At 32.7% G+C, this 23208-nt stretch overlaps 1 protein-coding gene and 1 long non-coding RNA gene across 2 annotated transcripts; both read right to left on the bottom strand.

Annotated features, from left to right (window-relative positions):
- Positions 1-1246: 1246 nt before the first annotated feature.
- On the bottom strand, positions 1247-6634 carry LOC139485628 (uncharacterized). Its single transcript, XR_011655355.1, has 2 exons — positions 4731-6634; positions 1247-2966 (listed from the first exon to the last, which is right to left on the bottom strand). It is a non-coding gene; the product is annotated as an uncharacterized lncRNA (long non-coding RNA).
- A 5490-nt stretch (positions 6635-12124) lies between these two features.
- LOC139484103 (M-phase inducer phosphatase 2-like) lies at positions 12125-13000 on the bottom strand. The gene has a single exon (XM_071267831.1). The coding sequence runs from the start codon at positions 12998-13000 to the stop codon at positions 12125-12127; it is 876 nt and encodes a 291-aa protein (XP_071123932.1).
- Between the last annotated feature and the right edge of the window lie 10208 nt (positions 13001-23208).

Here is a 23208-nt window from a genome sequence, read left to right as displayed (position 1 = left end):
ACCATAGCATTTCATCTGTTTTGTGAAAAAAGTGTAAGTAAAAAATATGAAAAAATGGTGAGAACAAAAAAAGAATAACAATATGTTGTATGCATGAAGCAAAAGAAAAAGTATGCACATGTACATGGATTAAACAAGTAGTTTGGAGGAATGTCACTATACACATGTATAAATGATTGGTGAATGATACAACTTTATCTACGTAGTAATTCAGTACAACTGTTAATACCAGCCGTGTCAAATCATCTCGATTTGGTTTTGATTGTCTAATTGATTATTTGTTTAAAAAACATCAGGCGGGAAACATGCAACACATTGATTCCTTATATCATATATATATATATATATAAACACTGGATGTTACATAAGCACTCAACAGTGTGAATCAAACAAATGCAGACCGGTACAAAGTTATATATAAGTCTTGTGTGTTAAAGAATATTGGACGAATTTTACTATTTAATTTTTTTTTTGACTATTATTTGAAAATAATAATAAGGAACTTAAAATTGCAAAAGTTACCACCAAATTTTGGTTTGCTCTTTGAAAAACAGGAATTTTTAAAAGCATAAACGATAAGAAAAATAAGATCTACGAATAATTCAATATGGCAAAAACAAGTAGTCAACTCCTTAAATAAAGATTTTTAAGTTTTATTTTTGTTTTTAGCAAAAACCATATTAAAAAAATGGAATGATATTTTGGTATTTATAACAACCGTTGCTTCTTAGACACAGTTATGCTGATATTTTGTTCTTCAAGTTCGTTTGTAAAAACTAAAAACTATTTTCAATCTCCTGACTCTCAATATATCTTACGCATAACATTTAACAACACTCTTTTGCATATTTCTTTTTAAAAAAAAAATCATTCGCCTATATTTCGTGACTTCAACATGGTTAGGGTTAAATTAGTCCAAATAATTATGACTTCTTGGAGGGCTATAAAATTGTATATCGCCTTCCAAGACGTCATAATAATTTTGACTTGGGATATTAAATATGATATCAAATTATTTAGATCAATCGGAATGTAATTGTTTAACAAACATCAGAAGGGAAACATGCAACACATTGATTCCCTATATCACCATATTTATTGTATATATATATATATACACACATAGATTGAAAGGGGGGCCTAGATAAAATGTAAGTGTACTTGTATTGTTTAAATCTGTATTCTCATTGTTTGACCTCATGATGTAATTAATGAATCCAACGAATAAACTATAAATCAAAATCACTAAAGAAATTATGTTTTATTTGGCTGTAAATTTGTCATGGCATTATTGCAAGAAAGAAACACAATCAACTTGTCAATCAAAACTTGATGACGATTGAATTACTGAAGGATTATCCAGCAGTAACAAAGTTATATCAGGAGCCACTGGGTAGTCCATAGCAGCTTAAAGTAAATTCCGCCTGTCCATTCACAATACAAAAAAGCTCCAAACTCAGTCTGTTATATATGCCATGACGCTGGTTCTATAATCATTCTTCCAAATCTGAAACGATAAATGAAAAGCAGCAGAAAATATTCATAATGGGGAAAAGGGAGGGCGGGTAAATTCTATAGCTTTGGTCAAGCTCCGTGTAAGGTTTGAATTCAAATGACCAAACCACACGAGGTAAATTGCACGGACTAACATTTCGCGGGCTAAACTAATTAGCATATTAAAGTGACCAGTATAAAATGAATCGAACACACCGTCAATTTAAATCAATAATAGGCATACCAAGTTATATAATTACAATAACTGAATTTAATTATTATTGAATTAAATTCTATTATTGTATATATATATATACACACATAGATTGAAAGGGGGGCCTAGATAAAATGTAAGTGTACTTGTATTGTTTAAATCTGTATTCTCATTGTTTGACCTCATGATGTAATTAATGAATCCAACGAATAAACTATAAATCAAAATCACTAAAGAAATTATGTTTTATTTGGCTGTAAATTTGTCATGGCATTATTGCAAGAAAGAAACACAATCAACTTGTCAATCAAAACTTGATGACGATTGAATTACTGAAGGATTATCCAGCAGTAACAAAGTTATATCAGGAGCCACTGGGTAGTCCATAGCAGCTTAAAGTAAATTCCGCCAAAATTACAAGTTGAGTAACTAGTTGCACAACTTGTAATCCGCCATAAAATTTACCGCATGACAAATTTAACAGCAAGAATCAACATCAATCAACTTCAACATCATTATCAACTTCGATGTCATTATCAACTTCAACATCATAATCAATTTCAACATCAACAATATTAACAACATCATTATCAACTTCAACATTATTATCAACTTAAATATTACCAACTTCAACATTATTATCAACTTCAATATTATCAACTTCAATATTATTATCAACTTCAATATTATCAACTACAACATTATTATCAACTTCAACATTATTATCAACTTCAACATTATTATCAACTTCAACATTATTATCAACTTCAACACAAACATCAAAAACTTCAACATCAACTTAAATTCAATACTTAGAACTTCATTAAATTGATATTCATGTGGCAACATCAACATAAACCCCAGCTAAAATGAAATACTGTCAACATCTAAGCTATGTTATTCATTGTAAGGGAAAACCAAACAATGAGGAAATTTAAAGAAAATATATACATAACATTTTCAGAGCTCCTGGAATACACCCAACTATCTCTAATCCGAACGATGCACCTATAAGTTTAATATGACAGCTCCTATGACAATAAAAGAGCCAATTACCCAAATATCTTTCAGGTACCCTGTAATTAAGTGTTTCAACTATACAAGGTTTGTTCATACATAACCTTTTTTAAAGTGTATGAAAATGTCCATCGTCTTTGTGTCTCAGCAATGTAGTCCGACATCAACCGGACAGGACAAATTGAAGTAGTTTATTCTTTTCCAGAATTGTCGTTACTGAATTACCCAGCTGATCTGTTTTCTGAGAAGGAACTTTTATAATAAGTGACCCGGAATAAGCATCAAATTATATCTTGGATCGTTTTACAATAAGATTTTCATAAAAACTTGAATTTGCAATTTCTCCAAAACTAAGAAACCCAAAATTCTAGCTGAAAATGAAGCTTTGAATAAACATGTTTCATATATTGAATAACAAACTAAATTAAGCGCATCTAAAAGTCTAGTTAATATACCAATAGTAATAGGCTTACGACAGACGTGTCGCTTATGTCACTGAGCATCTTTTGAACAATAAAAGAATGAGTGTTGTCCAATAAACCATTGATCTTATGATTAAACATAATGCCTGAAAGGTACGCATTCCCAGTGGAATAAGAATATTCATCCTTAAACAGGTCAGCTACTATTAACTTAATGTGAAACGGGGCATGGCCATACGTCATACAGGTTTAGTTTATGTTTAAAGTTTTGAAATTAAATTAGTCCATTTGATACGTAAGCCAAGTATTTGAATAACTCTTACACTACCGATAAAGAGATTTAAAACAGAACTCGACAACCACTTGTCACCCAAAATATAAGAAATGCCATTATAATTTCTAAAATTATTTTCCAAACACGTAGATTAGAAATAGGTCGATAATGAAAAAGGCCCCGTAATTCTACCATTTTTCAATTCACTCATGATTTTTCCAAGCTAAATTTGGATCTTGTAAAACAGACTTCAATGTTTTGCTTGTATGATGTGCTCGAAAACCATATTTAAAACCATTATATAATAAATTTGCCAATATTTTAACGGGGTAGTCAGTCAACATATTCCCTCAAACCGTAGTATTAACAGGGGAGCAACCAAAAATACCAAATATCATACTGTGATTGCAAGCTGTAAACAAAATTATAAAATTTGAAATGATTAAATTGCATCCGTGGAACATTTGCCTGCTGACAGGGAAATCTTTAATTATTTATCGAAAAACGAGTATTTGGGTTAAAATTTCCATGTGTATTCAAAAACCTGTTTGACTGCTCTAGCACTGGACTGATACCTTGGTGCAAAATTGTTTGCATCAGGTGCCCTAGGGTAGTTTTGATACCTAGGAGCAGAATAGTCCGAAGTTACAGAACTTCGAGGATTATTCTTGTTATATGAATAATTTGTACAGTACATCGAAGGATGGAACTGGCTACATCTTATACATGAATTCATGGCTGTATACACAATTCATACGAGTACAAACGGCCTTAAAATTATAATCGTAGCAAGGACTAATAACTGTGTGAGAAGTATAAGAAGATGTCTGTGGAACATGATGTATGCCTACTGCAATAAACGGAAGCCATAGCTGCCCATCAATGACGTCCCATGCACGCATATGATCACGAGCTTCTCTAAGTCGAAATTGCATGTCAAATTTATAAACGTTCTCAAAAGGTACACCCCCTTATAATCGTCATGTAGCTAATCAATTCATTTGCCAATTCCGGGAATCTTTGCAATAAAATTTTCATATAATTTAAAAACCCTTCAGTCCACTCACCTAAGTTAGATAATGATTTACTTTTGAATATTTGTTTCTGTCAATTAAAATGTCTCCATCTTCATCAAAACCGAGCACTTTTTTCGGTTGATCAATATTTGAAACAAAATTTTTTTTTTTTTTTTTTTTTTTATAAAGTAATTGTGCCAAATCAACATATTCTAAATTCCATATTTGGTTTATAATTTTTTGTGGTACAAACACATCAACATCAGTATTAGTAGGTATAACTAAAATCTCACCGTTTTGTACAGAATTACGAGCTGTGGGCTGCCCTGGGTGTACACATCCCTGATCAGGAACTTGTTGTTCAGCGGGCTGCTGAGGAAGTTTGAGGTTCAAATGAGTTGTGGTTGTAGAATTGGCTGTAGTGGTACAAACGGCTGTTGTGGTTATAACTGATGTGGTGGCAATAACTGATGTGGTGGCATTAATGGCTGTTGTTGTGGCATTAATGGCTGTTGTGGTGGTATTAATGGCTGTTGTGGTGGTATTAACGGCTGTTGTGGAATGGCTATATTTTGTCTTACAATTTTAGCTCTCTTTGGGCGAAGCCTTCTGTTTACCGGTAGCTGTATTTGATTTTGCCTACGTACAGCACGGTTTGGCAGCACCCTCTCCCCTTTTCCTCTCGGCATACTGGCTTAAACAAATAATTACAATGTTAGTCAATGCATTAGTAAAATAGTATATCATTTGTCAATGTTACATCCCTTAATCAAACAATTCAATCCATATTGAAATACAAATATTTCAATTTTTACCATTGACTAATTAGTATTAAGATACAATGGCAATAACCAAAGTAGAAAAAACCGCAAATGCTTGATTGTGGCTGTCTATGTCCAGTGGCAGATATTTCAAGTATATTCATAATGATAATATCATATTGATAACGAAAGTCATAAAAGAAAATGATTATTGTATCTACCGAATATCAATAGAAATGGCCTTCGTTAATGAGAAATATTCCTATCCTATAATCGACTATAATACATGAAAACTATGAAACAATTAAATCGAAAAGTATATATATTTAAATAGTCAACTAACATCCTTGATGGCTCGCAAAAGTTTACAAAAAGAAATGATTCATTTTTTTTAATCAACTGATCTAAGAAAACTTGACCTCATTTTAAAGGCATTGTGAAGACATTTTCAAAACAGTTTCACTTTTATCAATACACATAATAACAACGAAGAAATAGCAAATTTTCAAAATGGTAATGTTTTACTACTCTGGAAAAACTGTTGCCTCTCTTTAAAAATTAATAAAATATATATATATATATTTTTTTTTTTTTTTTTTTTTTTATATTTTTTTTTTTTTTTTTTATTTTAATCATTTGGGTTATAGCTTTTGTTTATTTTCTTCTTTTACATCTTGTTAGTCAATTTCAATCCTCCATATTAAGTTTTTTTGGTCAAAATAGAAGCTTAAAGCATGAAAATGTCAACCACTCTCATGAAATTCTATCGTCCAAAGTCACATAACATGACGATTTTTGGTTTATTCCTTTTTTCAGAGCATCAGTTGGTATATTGAAAATGTAAAGTAAAACTTTATTAACATTTGAATGTAAAGAAACAAAATATGAAATATTACTCTTTATATACAAATGTATATGTTTGTGTGTGTGTATAAAAAAGATGTGGTATGATTGCCAATGAGACAACTCTCCACAAGCGACCAAATGATACAGAAATTAACAACTATAGGTCACCGTATAGCCTTCAACATTGGGCAAAGCCCATACCGCAAAGTCAGCTATAAAAGGCCCCGAAATGACAAATGTAAAACAATTCAAACGAGAAAACTAACGGCCTAATTTATGTACAAAAAATGAACGAAAAACAAATATTTAACACATCTACAAACGAAAACAACTGAATTACAGGCTCCTGACTTTGGACAGGCACATACGTACAGAATGTGGTGGGTTTAAACATGTTAGCAGCCCCCCCCCCCCCCTGACCTGTGACAGTACAACATAAGAACAACTATAAAAATCAGTTGTACTATGAGAGACGAGAAAAGTTTTGAAATATGTCATCTGTCTTTGTATTGTCATGATAGTTTTAGAATGTTCCCTTTTCATTAACATTTAATGAAATATTCTTATTCTTATATAGCATGTATAGTGAATGCTTATAAACAAAGATAAACAACAACCTTTTAATAATTATTCTACTTGACTAAAATACCTGTTGCACTGAAAAACAATGAAAATAATATAACATTATTCTTATTCCAGACATTTCAAACAAGTAATTATGTCAGATCACTGTATTAAAATACTTGTATGTATAAAAGTAAAGTAAATTCATATCTGTATATCAGTTACAATATTTATACAGTGAAATCTGTAAACCAATCTCATTCAGAATGCATTGAATGTGAATAGCATTCGTTGCCATACCTAGATTCATAGATTGTTTTCTTTATGTCCAGTGGCACCTATTTCATGCATATTTAGACTAAAAAGAATTTATATATACATTTATGTTGAAATTAATATGTGGCTTACTCACCGGTTACTTCGCGCTGCAAGATTTGGATTTGGATTAAGATAAATAACATGGTAAATGTTCATTAGCGTATTAAGAGAGTTAAACAATTAGATATAACAACTCGCACAATAAGTATAACCATCTACTCAATTTACAAATATAAATATAAAATAATATCCAAGAAAAGATTGACAATTTACGCAATGATAGAATTTAAATTCAGTTATAACACCAAAGAAAAAGTTCACGACTATTTAACGCATTTAACAAAGTTAAAATTATTTAAGAAAGACAAACCAGATTAACAGTTTAAATTGTTGAGCTATTATTTTTTATGAAATGTTGCTTAATTCTAAAACTAAAAAAGAATACTCATCTTTTCTTCTGTGTTTTAAATTCTATAGCTTTGGTCAAGCTCCGTGTAAGGTTTGAATTCAAATGACCAAACCACACGAGGTAAATTGCACGGACTAACATTTCGCGGGCTAAACTAATTAGCATATTAAAGTGACCAGTATAAAATGAATCGAACACACCGTCAATTTAAATCAATAATAGGCATACCAAGTTATATAATTACAATAACTGAATTTAATTATTATTGAATTAAATTCTAATATATAAACAAATTAGGATGTCGTTAATGAAAATTAAAATATTTCTACTCACTTAAAAATGTACTCTTGATTTATACAACATGTAAACGATCGTAAGCTACAAGTCACAGCAAATGTACACGATGTTGTTGATAATCCTAATATATAACAAATAATTGAGAAAAAAAAACCCCAATAAACCTAAAACCAATAAATATCAATCTACATGCTAGTTGTGACCAATTAATAAGACAAACTTCCATCCTCCTTCGCAGTTTGCCACAATTTTATCCTAGCCAGTTAGTGTCAGTGTGTATTTTTATTTTTAACTTCGTTGACTCACTATCCCAAAGTATCAAAATAAGTAACAAGTCATATCATTACGAATAATGAAAGTTGGTATAACGACATAGCTAACTTGCCGCGATGGTCACTTAATAAATACATTAGATGTATGTTTCATTATAATATGTCATTCTGATAGGCTACACTGCAATCTCGCGTTATTCCTTAAGCAATTGCATTACACAATGAAATGTATCATTCATAATGACACGAGGTACCACAATAAAGTGCACAGGTAAATTAAATAAAAACTTGATAAAAATCTTGTTTTCATGATCCTAGCTAAAAAATGTAATTATAAGTATTGAATGCTTCTTTTTGTACTTTCATAGGGTTTTAAAAGCGTTGACCGTGCGCACATTTTTAGAATGAAGCGCTTCCGAGCTTCAAACAAAATGTACTTCTGTCAACGCTTTTACATCCAAATGAAGTTACAAAAAGAAGCATTCAATTCTTAAGTAAACAGTTGCGTCAAGTAATCATGATACGCCCGTACTTTACATGGTGAAATTTTGTATAAATAATAGGCAAATAAAATGGCCCTGATAACATTTGCATGCATACTGATAGTATCATACCCCCTTTTTTTAATCGAACAGTTTGTAGTGTTCACCAATTATAACCATAATGATAAGCTCCTAGACTTCCTGTAATAATACATTTGAAATTTTACAACTAAAATATGTTTTATCATATTCTACCACAAGAAACGAACAATTATCATTAATCGAATATCACTTGATATTCTTGCTGAGAAACTCGGTATCAAAACCAAAAATGTATTTTTTGTAAATATACGACGTCATAGAAGTTATGATATACGGCATATCAAATACACTTGTATTCTTTCATTCTACCTTTTTACAGAATGACGCTCATCTGAAATCGTTAAACCAAAATAAAATAGTAATCATTTCCGTAGCTTGAATTCTGATCCCTTGTTAATTTGTAAGTACATTTTTAAATAACACATGATCTTCCAATAAATACATTTTCCAGGAAACTTTTGACGCATTATCTAGGGAAAATTCTCTTGTCACAATGTCAAATGACACTCCCCCTAATCAGAGTGACCTCACTTAACCGGGGCAAACAAATAAAATGTACTTCAGATGTAAGTAAGAAGAATTCTAAAGATATTGAGATTTTTGTATAAACTCAAATATGGAATCCACTTTGACAAAACGAATATTTCCGTGTGATACCGGTAGTTTGTATACTAGTACTTGTATACTCCGTTGCCAAGCGTTCGTTTTGGTCATTTAAATACATTATCAACCTGAAAATATTCAATGGAAAATTCAAATAAAAATGTCACAATTTCCTTACCCACCGCAGAATAAGGCGTCGAAATTAACGCATTGTTCTTATCAATTTCACACTCCAATCCTATTTGAAACGAAAAATATTGTATGCAAAAACAGCTCACAATCGTAAAGAATCAGAGACATCAACTTACTTAAATAGCGATACACTAATTTCTGGGGCCCTTTGTTGCTTATAAAAAAAGAAGAGACTTAAATGACACAGAAATTAACAACTATAGGTCACCGTACGGCCTTCAACAATTAGCAAACCCCATATCGCATATTCAGCTATAAATGGTCCCGAAATGACAATGTAAAACAATTCAAATGAGAAAACTAACGGCCTTATTTATGTACAAAAATTGAACGAAAAACAAATATGTAACACATAAGCAAACGACAAGGACTGAACTACAAGCTCCTGACTTGGGACAGCCACACACATTCGTAATGTGGCTTGATTTAACATGTTAGCGGGATCCCAACCCTTCCCCTAACTCGGGAAAGTGGTATAACAGTACAACATAAGAACGAACTATAAAAATCAGTTGAAAAAGGCTTAACTCATCAGATGGAAAAAAATACAAGTGGGCGTGACCGGGTACTTGTACATCCTTCATTGTGAGGCAAGGCTTCGTGTTGGAAACTGTACTTTGACCTACATGTATAATTTTATAAATTGTGACGTTGATTGAGAGTTGTCTCATTGACTCATACCACATCTTCTTATATCTATGATTTTTTTTTTTAACTAAATGCCAAAAACTTTATCCAACATTTGCGTGACACAACTGCAACATCTAGCTTTTTGAGAAAATTGAACAATCAACAATTAGATTTTACTATCAAGTTTCCCCCTAGACATGTACGGCATGAAATCTAATAGTAATAAAATTCACGCTTAGACGTATTATCATATGGTGTAATTGCTGCGATTATTAAAAAAAATGTGTTTTGAAATGATAACCGAATTTCGGGGATTATAAAAAATGCGACGATTTTCAAATAAAGCCTCTTGCCGTTTTCCATACACATTTGACTTTTATAAACGATAGGTCATGAGTCAGTCAGATAAAGAAAAAAATATGAAAACTACTTTTTTTTTATTTCAGATTAAGCTGCACGGTTATAAATCTTGACTATCTTCATGCAACGCGCAAAATAAGTCTTGCAATAATAACAGCAGGATTAATATATAAATAGTTTAGAAGAACACAATTATATAACCAGATTTATTATTTATGGTTTGTTGGTATTAGAAAAAGATATTAAACAACTGAAGTAAAATATTTTCTTCGTAATAACTTCTTGAAAATACTACTTTTGTTTAAAAGCCAGATGAAGCATGTCTCCCGGTGTGGGATTTTGTACAAGGCACATTGGTGACCTCCGACTGTTTTCTGTTCTTTGGTAGGGTTGTTGTCTCTTTGACACATTTCCAATTTACATTCTTAATTTTATTATAAAATTATAAGATAACAATTATCATGAGATTAATCAGTTTAAAGATACTCATATAATCGCTTTCTCTGTTTACTATGAACATACATGCACATATACTATAAATAGAGTTTATTTGATATGAAAATTTTCTGACACGACTTCTGTTTAGAACTGTTTTAAATTACATATAATAGGACAGACTAATTATTCGCTTATTCTGTATACTATATGCACATACATATACTATAAATAAAGTGTGTTTGCTATTTACTATAATTTTTTTTTTTTTTTTTTTTATTCCAAGTTTTCTATCAACGGCAGTCATATATTAAATAGAGATTATAGTTTATGCATGTTCATAATACAGAAAAAAACGCGAAAATAATTGATAATAATAGAAAAAAAAATGGGGAGGACTAAATAAACTGTCCTGTCCTTTATTAAGTACCTATTTAGCTATGACTTTTGATACCTTTCCAAAATTTCTCCAGTCATAAAACTTTTACTTAAACTAACAACAGTTTTCCTACTTGCAACCACGCTTAAATGCCCGCGATTTCGATGGTGTGTTCCAGTATGAATAAAAGGAGATGCACCTCAAATGAAGCAGCAACCAAACAGCAAAATAGACATAGGGCAACACACAAAAATGACAGATGTCTACGCAAATTGGCAAGATTTAAATCGTCCTTAGACTATTATGTATGAACTACCATCGACACCATCTAAAAACAATAAAAAAAAAACACACACACACGGCGACCACCTCCGAAGTTCTAGACTTGGGACAAAAAAGCACAGTCATGAGTATGTTTGCCGCCAGTTCAACATTAGGTGAGAACCGTGTCGAGATTCATCCAAATTGAATCAACAATTCGCTAAGGTTTTTAAACTTAACCTCTTGTAGTCCAAACAGAGTTCTTTTTAAATAAAAAAAGCATGGTTAAATACTGATATGAACTCTTGGTTTATATGTTTAATGTTGTGTGCATGACTCGATATGTATGTTTTGTTTTACTTGTTGTTATGTCGGTTTCAAAAGCTCTTCAGAGCTTATGTTTGTAATTGCTTGCTTATACCGACTCTAAATAAAACTTTATGTCTTATTTCTAAGCCTAGCATCTCAATAAGTTTATAAAAGAACTCATCACTATCATCTCATGTTTACCGTGTTAAGTTTAACATAGATCTATTGGACATAACTTGAGAGGTTTGGCAGTATCAAAATTATATATCATAACCAAAAACAACATATAAATATTGGTCATCTTTAATATATAAATAACACTTAACACAATATACAACTAAAAACAAAACCAATTAAACATGGTTTATATAAAACAATAAAACATAGTTTATATAAAGCACAGCACATATATTACTTGTATCACAGATTACTATAGCACTAAAAAACTATAAATTTGGAAGAGAGTTCTAAAATCTCATAGCTTTCCTGGCATATCTTCGTTTTTCTCCAGCTGTCCATGACTTCGATTTGACTCGGAAATGGCGCAAATCGTCTGAGTGGTCGGAATGAAGCATTGGTCGATAGCTTACTGGTTCACATATACCAGGTTGTTCATAGAAGGATGCCTTGTAACCACCCTCTACCAAATAAACTTCTGGAAAGTTCAGAGATGGGTAGTTTTCTTTATTGAGTTCTCTGTCTTTGCTTCTGAGGAATCTTAACATTTTAGGACCTCTTTCGGATGAAAACTCACAGTGGAAGAACAAAACTTGTTTATCTTTAGTCGGATGACGAAGCAAAGATAAAACGGTTTCATGCAAATACATATTTTCCGCTCCTTTGATATGTCCGCCTTCAAATTCATATGGGTATCGGCAGTCGATGATCTTGTAGTCACTGATGACGTCATTGTATTGTCCATTAACAACATCAGCAAGTGTCTGCGGAGTAATGCTTTTCAAATCAGAATGTTTTCCAGTGACAGTTGGTAAGGTATGTAATCTGCTACCATCGGCAATGAAGTCGTCGTTCTCTTCCAGTTTTGTTATCACAGCCTCTATATCGGTACAAACTTTAGAACGTTTTGGACATGATGAGCTGTCTTCTTCTGTGCGCTGTCTCTTGGCAGATTTCGTCAAGCTAGTTGTACATGTTATATGATCATCCATACCGAGACCGGAATCCTCGTCATCATCAAAAAACAGACTTTGTTTGATGTTTGGAGTCAACACAGACATAATGTCATTAGCCTTTACTGGTGAAGAATCAAACCTCAGAGAAGAAATAGATGCTGGAATAACATCAAGGTCATCACATGTGTCGAATAATCTTCTTGAATGCATTTCTGAATTTGAACTGTTAAGTATTACAATTTGAAAATTGAACGTTATGTTTGAAATATTACGATTTTTTATATCTATATTTTTGAATTGACGTGAATAAGTGATATCGGTCTCTAATTGGGACTCGTGTTGATCTCATTACTCAAGCAGTGTTCAACTCGAGATCGGCCTTCCAAAGCTTTTGTTAATTATTTAATTAATCGCCAATCAATGTCTTTGATTGAATTCGTTAGCTCAAAAAGAACAAATATGATTACAATCATGACACGAAGTAATAAGTGCACAGAGGTAAGATATGTTCATATACTAATTTTACTTCAAAACGATACAAATTAAATCAAAAGTAGAAAGAAAATAAGATAAAAAAAAATCAAAATTTAAGTAATTAAACACGAAAACAAAAATAAAACCAGGTTTTAATTATATTCAATTTTATTCCTATGAAGGGTTTTAGCATAAAAATCAAATTCATTTTCAGTTTAATATTTAACGTCTCAATAATGTATAATAAACAGAATATTTATTAAATGCAATTACATTAGATGTATGTTTCATTATAACACGTTATTCTGATTGGCTAACTGCAAATCACGTGTCATTCCTTAAGCAATTGCATTACACAATAAAATTTATCATTCATGATAACACGAGGTCCGACAATAAACTGCACAGGTGAATTAAATAAAAAAAAAGATAAAATTCGTGTTTTCATGATCAAAGTTAAAAAATGTTATTATAAGTATTGAATGCTTCTTTTTGTAACTTCATAGGGTTGTAAAAGCGTTGACCGTGCGCACATTTTTAGTATGTACTTCGGTCAACGCTTTTACACCCCAATGAAGTTACAAAAAGAAGCATTAAATTCTTACCTAATATACAAATCTATTAAAATAGTCATTATATTAAAATTATAAGAATCGTCTATTATAAAACATTATGTATCCGTACATTACAGTCCTACATTATAAAACATATGTATATTTGCATTTTTACAGTATAAACATTTTATTATATACATATTAAATAAATAGGATAAAGTGCTTTTTTTTTATTCAATATATATATAAAAGACGGGCTATTGGATGTCGCAGCCACTCAATCCAATCATAAAAAAGATTGAACTCGTCCAGGGGCAAGATGTCACAATGTTTATATTGTTGACTTTTACACAGGCTGGTCCTTGCAAATGTAACTAGCAGTTAATTGATAAATGACGTTGTTTTACATGTATAATAGATAACTGGTTGACCGATAGATAAGTGGTTAGCCGATGGATAGGTGGTTGTCCAATGAATAACTGGTTGACCGATGGATAACTTGTTGGCCGATGGATTAGTGGTTGACCGATGGATAACTGGTTGGCCGATGGATATGTGGTTGCAATTGGCCAATGGATAGGTGGTTGACCGATGATAACTGGTTAACCGATGTATATGTGGTTGACCGATGTATAACTGGTTGACCGATGTATAACTGGTTGACCGATAGACTACTGGTTGGCCAATGGATAAATGGTTGACCGTTTGATAACTAGTTGGCCGATGGATAGGTGGTTAACCGTTTGATAAATGGTTGGCCGATGGATAATTTGTTGACCGATGGCTAACTGGTTGGCCGATGGATAGGTGGTTGACCAATGAATAACTGGTTGACCGATAGATAACTGATTGGCCGATGGATAGTTGGTTGACCGATGGTTAACTGGTTGACCGATGGATAACTGGTTGACCAATGGATTACTGGTTGACCTATGGATAACTGATTGGCCGATGGATAGTTGGTTGCCCGTTTGATAACTGATTGGCCGATGTATAGGTGGTTGACCGATATATAATTAGTTGGCCGATGAATAGGTGGTTGACAGATGGATAACTGGTTGACCGACTGATAGGTGGTTGACTGATGGATTACTGATTGGCTGATGGATATATGGTTGACCGATGGATAACTGGTTGACCGTTTGATAACTAGTTGGCCGATGGATAGGTGGTTAACCGTTTGATAAATGGTTGGCCGATGGATAGGTGGTTGACCGATGGATAACTCGTTGACCGATGGATAACTGGATAGGTGGTTGACCGTTTGATAACTGGATAGGTGGTTGACCAATGAATAACTGGTTGACCGATGGATAACTGATTGGCCGATGGATAGTTGGTTGACCGATGGATAACTGGTTGACCGATGGATAACTGGTTGACCGATGGATAACTGGTTGACCGATGGATTACTGGTTAACCTATGGATAACTGATTGACCGATGGATAGTTGGTTGCCCGATGGATAACTGGTTGACCGTTTGATAACTAGTTGGCCGATGGATAGGTGGTTAACCGTTTTATAAATTGTTGGCCGATGGATAGGTGGTTGACCGATGGATAACTTGTTGACCGATGGATAACTGGTTGGCCAATGGATAGGTGGTTGACCAATGAATAACTGGTTGACCGATGGATAACTGATTGGCCGATGTATAGTTGGTTGACCGATGGATAACTGGTTGACCGATGGATTACTGGTTGACCTATGGATAACTGATTGGCCGATGGATAGTTGGTTGCCCGTTTAATAACTGATTGGCCGATGGATAGGTGGTTGGCCGATAGATAATTGGTTGGCCGATGGATAGGTGGTTGACAGATGGATAACTGGTTGGCCGATGGATATGTGGTTGCAATTGGACAATGGATAGGTGGTTGACCGATGATAACTGGTTAACCGATGTATATGTGGTTGACCGATGTATAACTGGTTGACCGATGGACAACTGGTTGGCCAATGGATAGATGGTTGACCGTTTGATAACTAGTTGGCCGATGGATAGGTGGTTAACCGTTTGATAAATGGTTGGCCGATAGATAGGTGGTTGACCGATGGATAATTTGTTGACCGATGGCTAACTGGTTGGCCGATGGATAAGTGGTTGACCAATGAATAACTGGTTGACCGATGGATAACTGATTGGCCGATGGATAGTTGGTTGACCGATGGTTAACTGGTTGACCGATGGATAACTGGTTGACCAATGGATTACTGGTTGACCTATGGATAACTGATTAGCCGATGGATAGTTGGTTGCCCGTTTGATAACTGGTTGGCCGATGTATAGGTGGTTGACCGATATATAATTAGTTGGCCGATGGATAGGTGGTTGACAGATGGATAACTGGTTGACCGACGGATAGGTGGTTGACTGATGGATTACTGATTGGCTGATGGATATATGTTTGACCGATGGATAACTGGTTGACCGTTTGATAACTAGTTGGCCGATGGATAGGTGGTTAACCGTTTGATAAATGGTTGGCCAATGGATAGGTGGTTGACCGATGGATAACTTGTTGACCGATGGATAACTGGTTGGCCAATGGATAGGTGGTTGACCAATGAATAACTGGTTGACCGATGGATAACTGATTGACCGATGGATAGTTGGTTGACCGATGGATAACTGGTTGACCGATGGATAACTGGTTGACCGATGGATTACTGGTTGACCTATGGATAACTGATTGGCCGATGGATAGTTGGTTGTCCGTTTAATAACTGGTTGGCCGATGGATAGGTGGTTAGCCGATAGATAATTGGTTGGCCGATGGATAGGTGGTTGACAGATGGATAACTGGTTGACCGATGGATAATTGGTTGACTGATGGATTACTGATTGGCTGATGGATAGATGGTTGACCGATGAATAACTGGTTGACAGATGGATAACTAGTTGATCAATGGAAAACAGAATTACCCACGTCTTAATTTAGCCTAGATTCTTAGTATTTGTATTGTCATCTGATAACGTCATGCTGATAATCAGGTGCACAGTTTTCTCTGCCTTTAAAATCTCTCTGTTTGAAATTATGTGGAAAACAATACGGCCAATTGTTTTTTTAACAACAACATTGTCCTGTATTAGTTACATATAAAGTTGAATTCTCTGAGTCGTCGTATTTACGTCATGCTGGCTAACCAATTAGATCTTGTTATTTTTGTAGTATAGATATCCATTGTTACATTCATATATTTATATTTAGGTTAATTCATCAGTTATTTGATCTGTTTTTTTTTCAATTATTAATATATATATTTACTATAAAACCGGAAATAAAGAACACGAAGTGGTATAGTGTAGACAGAGACTTACTTTTTATATTTGCAGGTTAATCACATTCTTAAATTACGATAAAAAGATAATAAAAACAACAAATGTAACTAATAATGAAACCGTTATTCAATGTATTAACGTCATAACAAATATAACATAGCCCCTGGTGTTTGCTCGATCTACTACCTACATCTCTACATATTCTGATTTCGTTATTGTCTTTTATGTTGAGAGGAAAGCACACGAATGCTTCGTTTTCAACAAATGATCAAACTTGAGTATTTTATGAATGTTTTGTCATCTGATAACGTCATGCTGATGATCAGGTGCACAGTTTTCTCTGCTTTCAAAATCTCTCTGTTTGAAATTATGTGGAAACGAATAGGGCCAATTGTTTTTTAACAACAACATTGTCCTATATTAGTTACATATAAAGTTGAATTCTCTGAGTCGTCGTATTTACGTCATGCCGGCTAACCAATTAGATCTTGTTATTTTAATAGTATAGATATCCATTATTACATTCATATATTTATATTCAGGTTAATTTATCAGTTATTTGATCTGGGTTTTTTTCAATTATTAATATATATATTTACTATAAAACCGGAAATAAAGAACACGAAGTGGTAAAGTGTAGACAGAGACGTACTTTTTATATTTGCAGGTTAATCACATTCTTAAATTACGACAAAAAGATAATAAAAACAACACGTGTAACTAATAATGAAACCGTTATTCAATGTATTAACGTCATAACAAATATAACATAGCCCCTGGTGTTTGCTCGATCTACTACCTACATCTCTACATATTCTGATTTCGTTATTGTCTTTTATGTTGATGATGAAAGCACACGGATGCTTCGTTTTCAACAAATGATCAAACTTGAGTATCTTATGAATGTATTGTCATCTGATAGCATCATGCTGATGATCAGGTGCACAGTTTTCTCTGCTTTCAAAATCTCTCTGTTTGAAATTATGTGGAAAACAATAGGGCCAATAGTTTTTTAACAACAACATTGTCCTGTATAAGTTACATATAAAGTTGAATTCTCTGAGTCGTCGTATTTACGTCATGCCGGCTAACCAATTAGATCTTGTAATTTTTGTAGTATAGATATCAATTATTACAGTCATATAATTATTTATATTCAGGTTAATTCATCAGTTATTTGAACTGGGTTTTTTCAATTATTAAATATATATATTTACTATAGAACCGGAAATAAAGAACACGAAGTGGTATAGTGTAGACAGAGACTTACTTTTTATATTTGCAGGTAAATCACATTCTTAAATTACGATAAAAAGATAATAAAAACAACAAATGTAACTAATAATGAAACCGTTATTCAATGTATTAACGTCATAACAAATATAACATAGCCCCTGGTGTTTGCTCGATCTACTACCTACATCTCTACATATTCTGATTTCGTTATTGTCTTTTATGTTGATGATGAAAGCACACGAATGCTTTCTTTTCACCAAATGCTCAAACTTAATGCAGATTGGTGCATACAAACAAAGACAAACATGTTGAGTTTGATGTGGCCTCTCATTTTTATCGTTCTTGCATTGCTAGGACAAATGGCATATTCTCATATTTTAAGTGTATTCGATGCAGTAGTTTACAATGTTCTCGGGAGTGATAAAATACAAAAAATATGGTAAACAAAGACTTTGGGCAAACATTTAAGTTTAGCTTTGTTTGCAGTATTGTCTGGGTACATGATAGATAATGTGGAAGCCAACACCGAGGATAATCGATTACATATTTCTTTCTATATTTACGTAATTTTTCTACTTATTTTATCTTGCATACTATTTGTTGTAAAAATTGAAAATGTCAAAACAAATAGACGCGCATTTAGAGGTATTGTTACAATATTACATAACAGACGAATTTTAGAATTTTTTATTGTTGCGGTTTTAGATTTCTCTTTTCGAAGTATTGAAGCATTTTTATTCTGGTTTCGTGAAGCTGAACTTCATAATTATATAAAGAATTACTCCAGGATTGTGACTGTTTTCGAACTGTTTGTCAGAAATTTTAATGTTTACTCGGTCATCTAAACAGTTTGTACCTAGCATGCTTTGCATATTTTGTACGTTTTATATGGTACTCATTTCACACGAATGTTTAGTTCGTACTTCCAATCTAACTTCTGAATAGCATTACCTTTATTTTGATGTGGACAACAGTAAAATTACATGGTAGAATAATAGCACCACGTTGAATGTCTGGAACAATTCAAAACTACTTCATGGTCTTCACTTCGGATTCGGTAAGCATTTATATGGATGCATTTCATAGTTAAACAGTTGAATATGAGTCTGCACGAGGAAGTGTTATACATAGAAAAATGTTATGATATATTCAGCCAAAATTATTTAAAGTTACTATTAATGTTCATTTTTTCAAAGTGCTACTTTTAAAATAAACAGTGGACACAATTCGTTCTCGTCCAACCGCGTCTGTACTCTCGTGGTTGTCTCGAGTGTTAGAGATCGTGGGTTCGAACCTCGGCTGGGTAAAAAGTCTTTTGAAATGGTGTATGCTGCTTCTTCGTCAAGCTCGCGATATTAAAGAGTGACAAAGAATGGTGGAGTCGGAGTCAGAATAAGTTGTCCGGATAGGATGAATTGTCTTACTGTGGTCTTTTACCTTGTAAAGTACTAGTATCACTTTAAAATTCAGTCTCTATGTGTCGATCTATTACAATGCAAAGTTAATATTCATATTACATTCAGATGTTATCGCTCTGGATATGCATTTAATTTGCCGTTGGACGATAAATTTACAGCCTTCAATCATCATCTTCATCATCTTCTGCATTCTTGTCCATTATTTTCTGAAAATACCGTGATAATATCAAAATTGTCTCACGTTTTATTCCCAAACCTGTATGAATTTTTGCATCACAGCATAATCTTTCTCTTAACATACAACAAACACATCAAATCATAGTTTAGAGGACCTTTCAAGTAATATTGTTTGTCAATTGCAGCACAAGATCGTTACAATTATATTTTAGCCAGGAGAGTCGTATTGCTGAGAAGTAGAAAATGTTATTATTAAAATTGATGGTTTATTGATAACAAAAAGTGCATCGTGAACAAAATTGGACACTTTATATATTTCATGCGTCTAAAGAGTTTTCTAGATTTACCTTCACAAGGAACGCACAAAGCCGAATATTTGAAAGCCAATTATGTACAAGAATTGAAACAGAGTTTAAAATAAGTTTCTTCATAGTTTACATTTATGAGCGAACAATTTTAAAATGATTTTGCCCGGCATAACAAATGAGAATTAATCCTAAAACATACAAATACTAATAGGTGAGGACTGCAACAAACGACAAACACTGGCATATTATACATCTTCAGACCATCAGAAGAGAAAAAAAACCATATCAACTGCATTAGGGAGGCTATCAAACCTGAATCCCTTGGTGTTGGAATTGAATAAATTTCCAGATTTAGATATTCTTATATCAGTGTTATTGCTTTAGTTGTATAAAATTACAATAAAAGGCAGAATGAAAAATATTATTAAAAGTTAACGCGAACATAATATTTATTAATAGGTTAGGTGATGCTGATACTGGCTTTCATAAAGTCAGTATCAGTATCTTTTAGTTTTCAGAAGTATTTGTTGTCTGTACATGTAATCTATACAGGTAACCTTTGGTGTAAATACAAGTTTAAGTACATATTCCTGTAAACCACACAAGTTGTGAAAATACACTCTATAGAGAGGATCACAACATTGCCACAAAGAAAATAGTTTGTAATGGAAGGTTGAGGTCTTGAAGAAAGATCTCTCTTTATTCGTTTCGTATATTCTATAATTTGCTTTTCATTTTGTACCAGTATAGTTATGTCCAGAAATGGCCAGTAATGACTGGAAATGTTGCAATGATGCTTCATTTAATTGCAAGAATTTATATTTCAATAAATTCAGTAAAAGTAAAATAAAGGACAATGAATAAAGAACTTAATGATATATTTTGAACTTTTATTTTATTCATTTACTTAAGGATGTTTGCTTCTCCATTTTTTTATTTTTTGCCAGATTTTCGGAATCCTCTGGTTTCATCCATGTATTGTCATTAAAACATTTTGCCCACTAACCCTTACTTTTCTTTTCATAATTTTATTACATAATGTTTAAAAAGCCATATTTCAAAATTTTATAAAACTATTGTTATTTTTTCATTGTTTTTGAAACAAATAAGTACCAATGTAAAATATATGAAAAATCTAGAGAGAATTATTTCCCGCCAAATTTTCAATGGCTTATATCTCGAAAAGGAGCACACGGACCCTCCATTTTTTTCTACTTTTTTCGTTACTTTATTTATTTACTATCAATTCATAATAGTCTTTTTAAAAGCTTGTTATTTTTTAACAGAGTATCGAACATCCTTAATATTCATATTTATGGATATAAGAAGATATGGCATGTGTGCGAATGAGACAACTTTCCATTTAAGTCACTATTTATAAAAGTAAACCATTATATAAATGGTTATGAGACAGAGCCCTCATAATCATTTAAAACAGCTTATGCACCACTATTCATAGATTTTTTTTGATAATTTGTCAACTTGAAATTTATATCATGCTTTTTTCAAAAACATAATAAAAAGAATGGGTCACGGGGCTTATTTTCGTGCTACAGATTGTGCAAAATTGACAGATCTGTATAGATTATACATGGAAAACCCAAGTGTCTGCCATTGAACGTAAACTACACAATAGAAATTTGATATAAAATATGAGAAGATAGGTCTAATAATATGCTTTAAGATAAGAAAAAGAAATAATGTTTTTCTTGCTACATGATAAAATTGGTTAATTCCTTACACATTCTATTGTAAAAGTAACGCTATCTAAATCATCTGTCCTTTCTTTTGAGTTGTCTCCCCTTATGCGGCAAAGTTGGAGGAACAATTGAATCAATAGTTTGTTTTTTTTGTGTGTAAAATACAGCTATGAAAATGATAAAACATGTCAGTTTCTATATTGAAATGAAATTTCTAACACATGCATTACCTACTACTCTCGAAATTGGCACATTTTATTAAAGATCTAGACCAATTGTTTACTGGTAGTTCAAAATCAAAGATGGAGGAAGACACGCTATCTACCTTAATCAATTTACAAAACTTTATTATATCCTTTTACATTACAAAACAAAAATATGTCAAGAAAAATAACTTAAAAACACTTTGCGAAGATTACAAATAAATGCAAAGCATTCCCATATATGAGTAGAAATGAATAAAAGCAACAGTAGTATACCGCTGTTCGAAAGTCATTAATCTATTGAGAGAAAACAAATCTGGGATACAAACTAAAACAGAGGAAAACACATCAACTATATGATGAAAACAACGAAACGACAGAAACACTTAATGTAAGTGCAACAACAACAACAAAAAACGACAGTGTAACACACACATAAGAAAATACTTGGTAGTAAAAAGAGGAATATAAATTTGAATAAAAACAGGTAGTGATATCTGTTTCCATGGAATGGTAGCTATGCTACATCGCATGCAACACAGAACGGACGGCTCAGATCAATGCAAGTTATATTGTGTAATATGAGATAATAACCCAGAAACAAGTTTGTGAGAACAGAACGTTTTAAGGATAATATATCAAGTATTCTTTCAGACACAACGTATTTCTAATTCGCTTTGACAACAACGACATATCATTTCTCTGGTGATGTTACCAACCAAGAACAATTCTGCCTTAATGATTCATGAGTCAGCAATGCACACTCTCTGTCAATAAAATCAATGTATTTGCCAAATGTACTTTAACAGATAATTTTAAAAGAATGTTCGCAGGTTACATTTAACCTTTCCTTTTAAAACATGTTAAAGCCTCTCCGAATCATCTTTAGTAATTTATAGAAAATGATATATTACAGTTACCCTGTAGTTCATTCTTCGATTTATTCTAACTTCTACTGCAGAGACCGTAGCTTATACAGCTTGAAAGGCTTGGGCGCTCGAACAGTATGGTGTATAGTATGATAAATTATCACAAGTACACACATTTCAACTATCTTATATAAT

This window comes from Mytilus edulis, chromosome 8, assembly GCF_963676685.1.
Source record: "Mytilus edulis chromosome 8, xbMytEdul2.2, whole genome shotgun sequence".
Lineage (NCBI taxonomy): Eukaryota > Metazoa > Mollusca > Bivalvia > Mytilida > Mytilidae > Mytilus > Mytilus edulis.
This window is presented reverse-complemented; position numbering and strand designations above follow the sequence as displayed.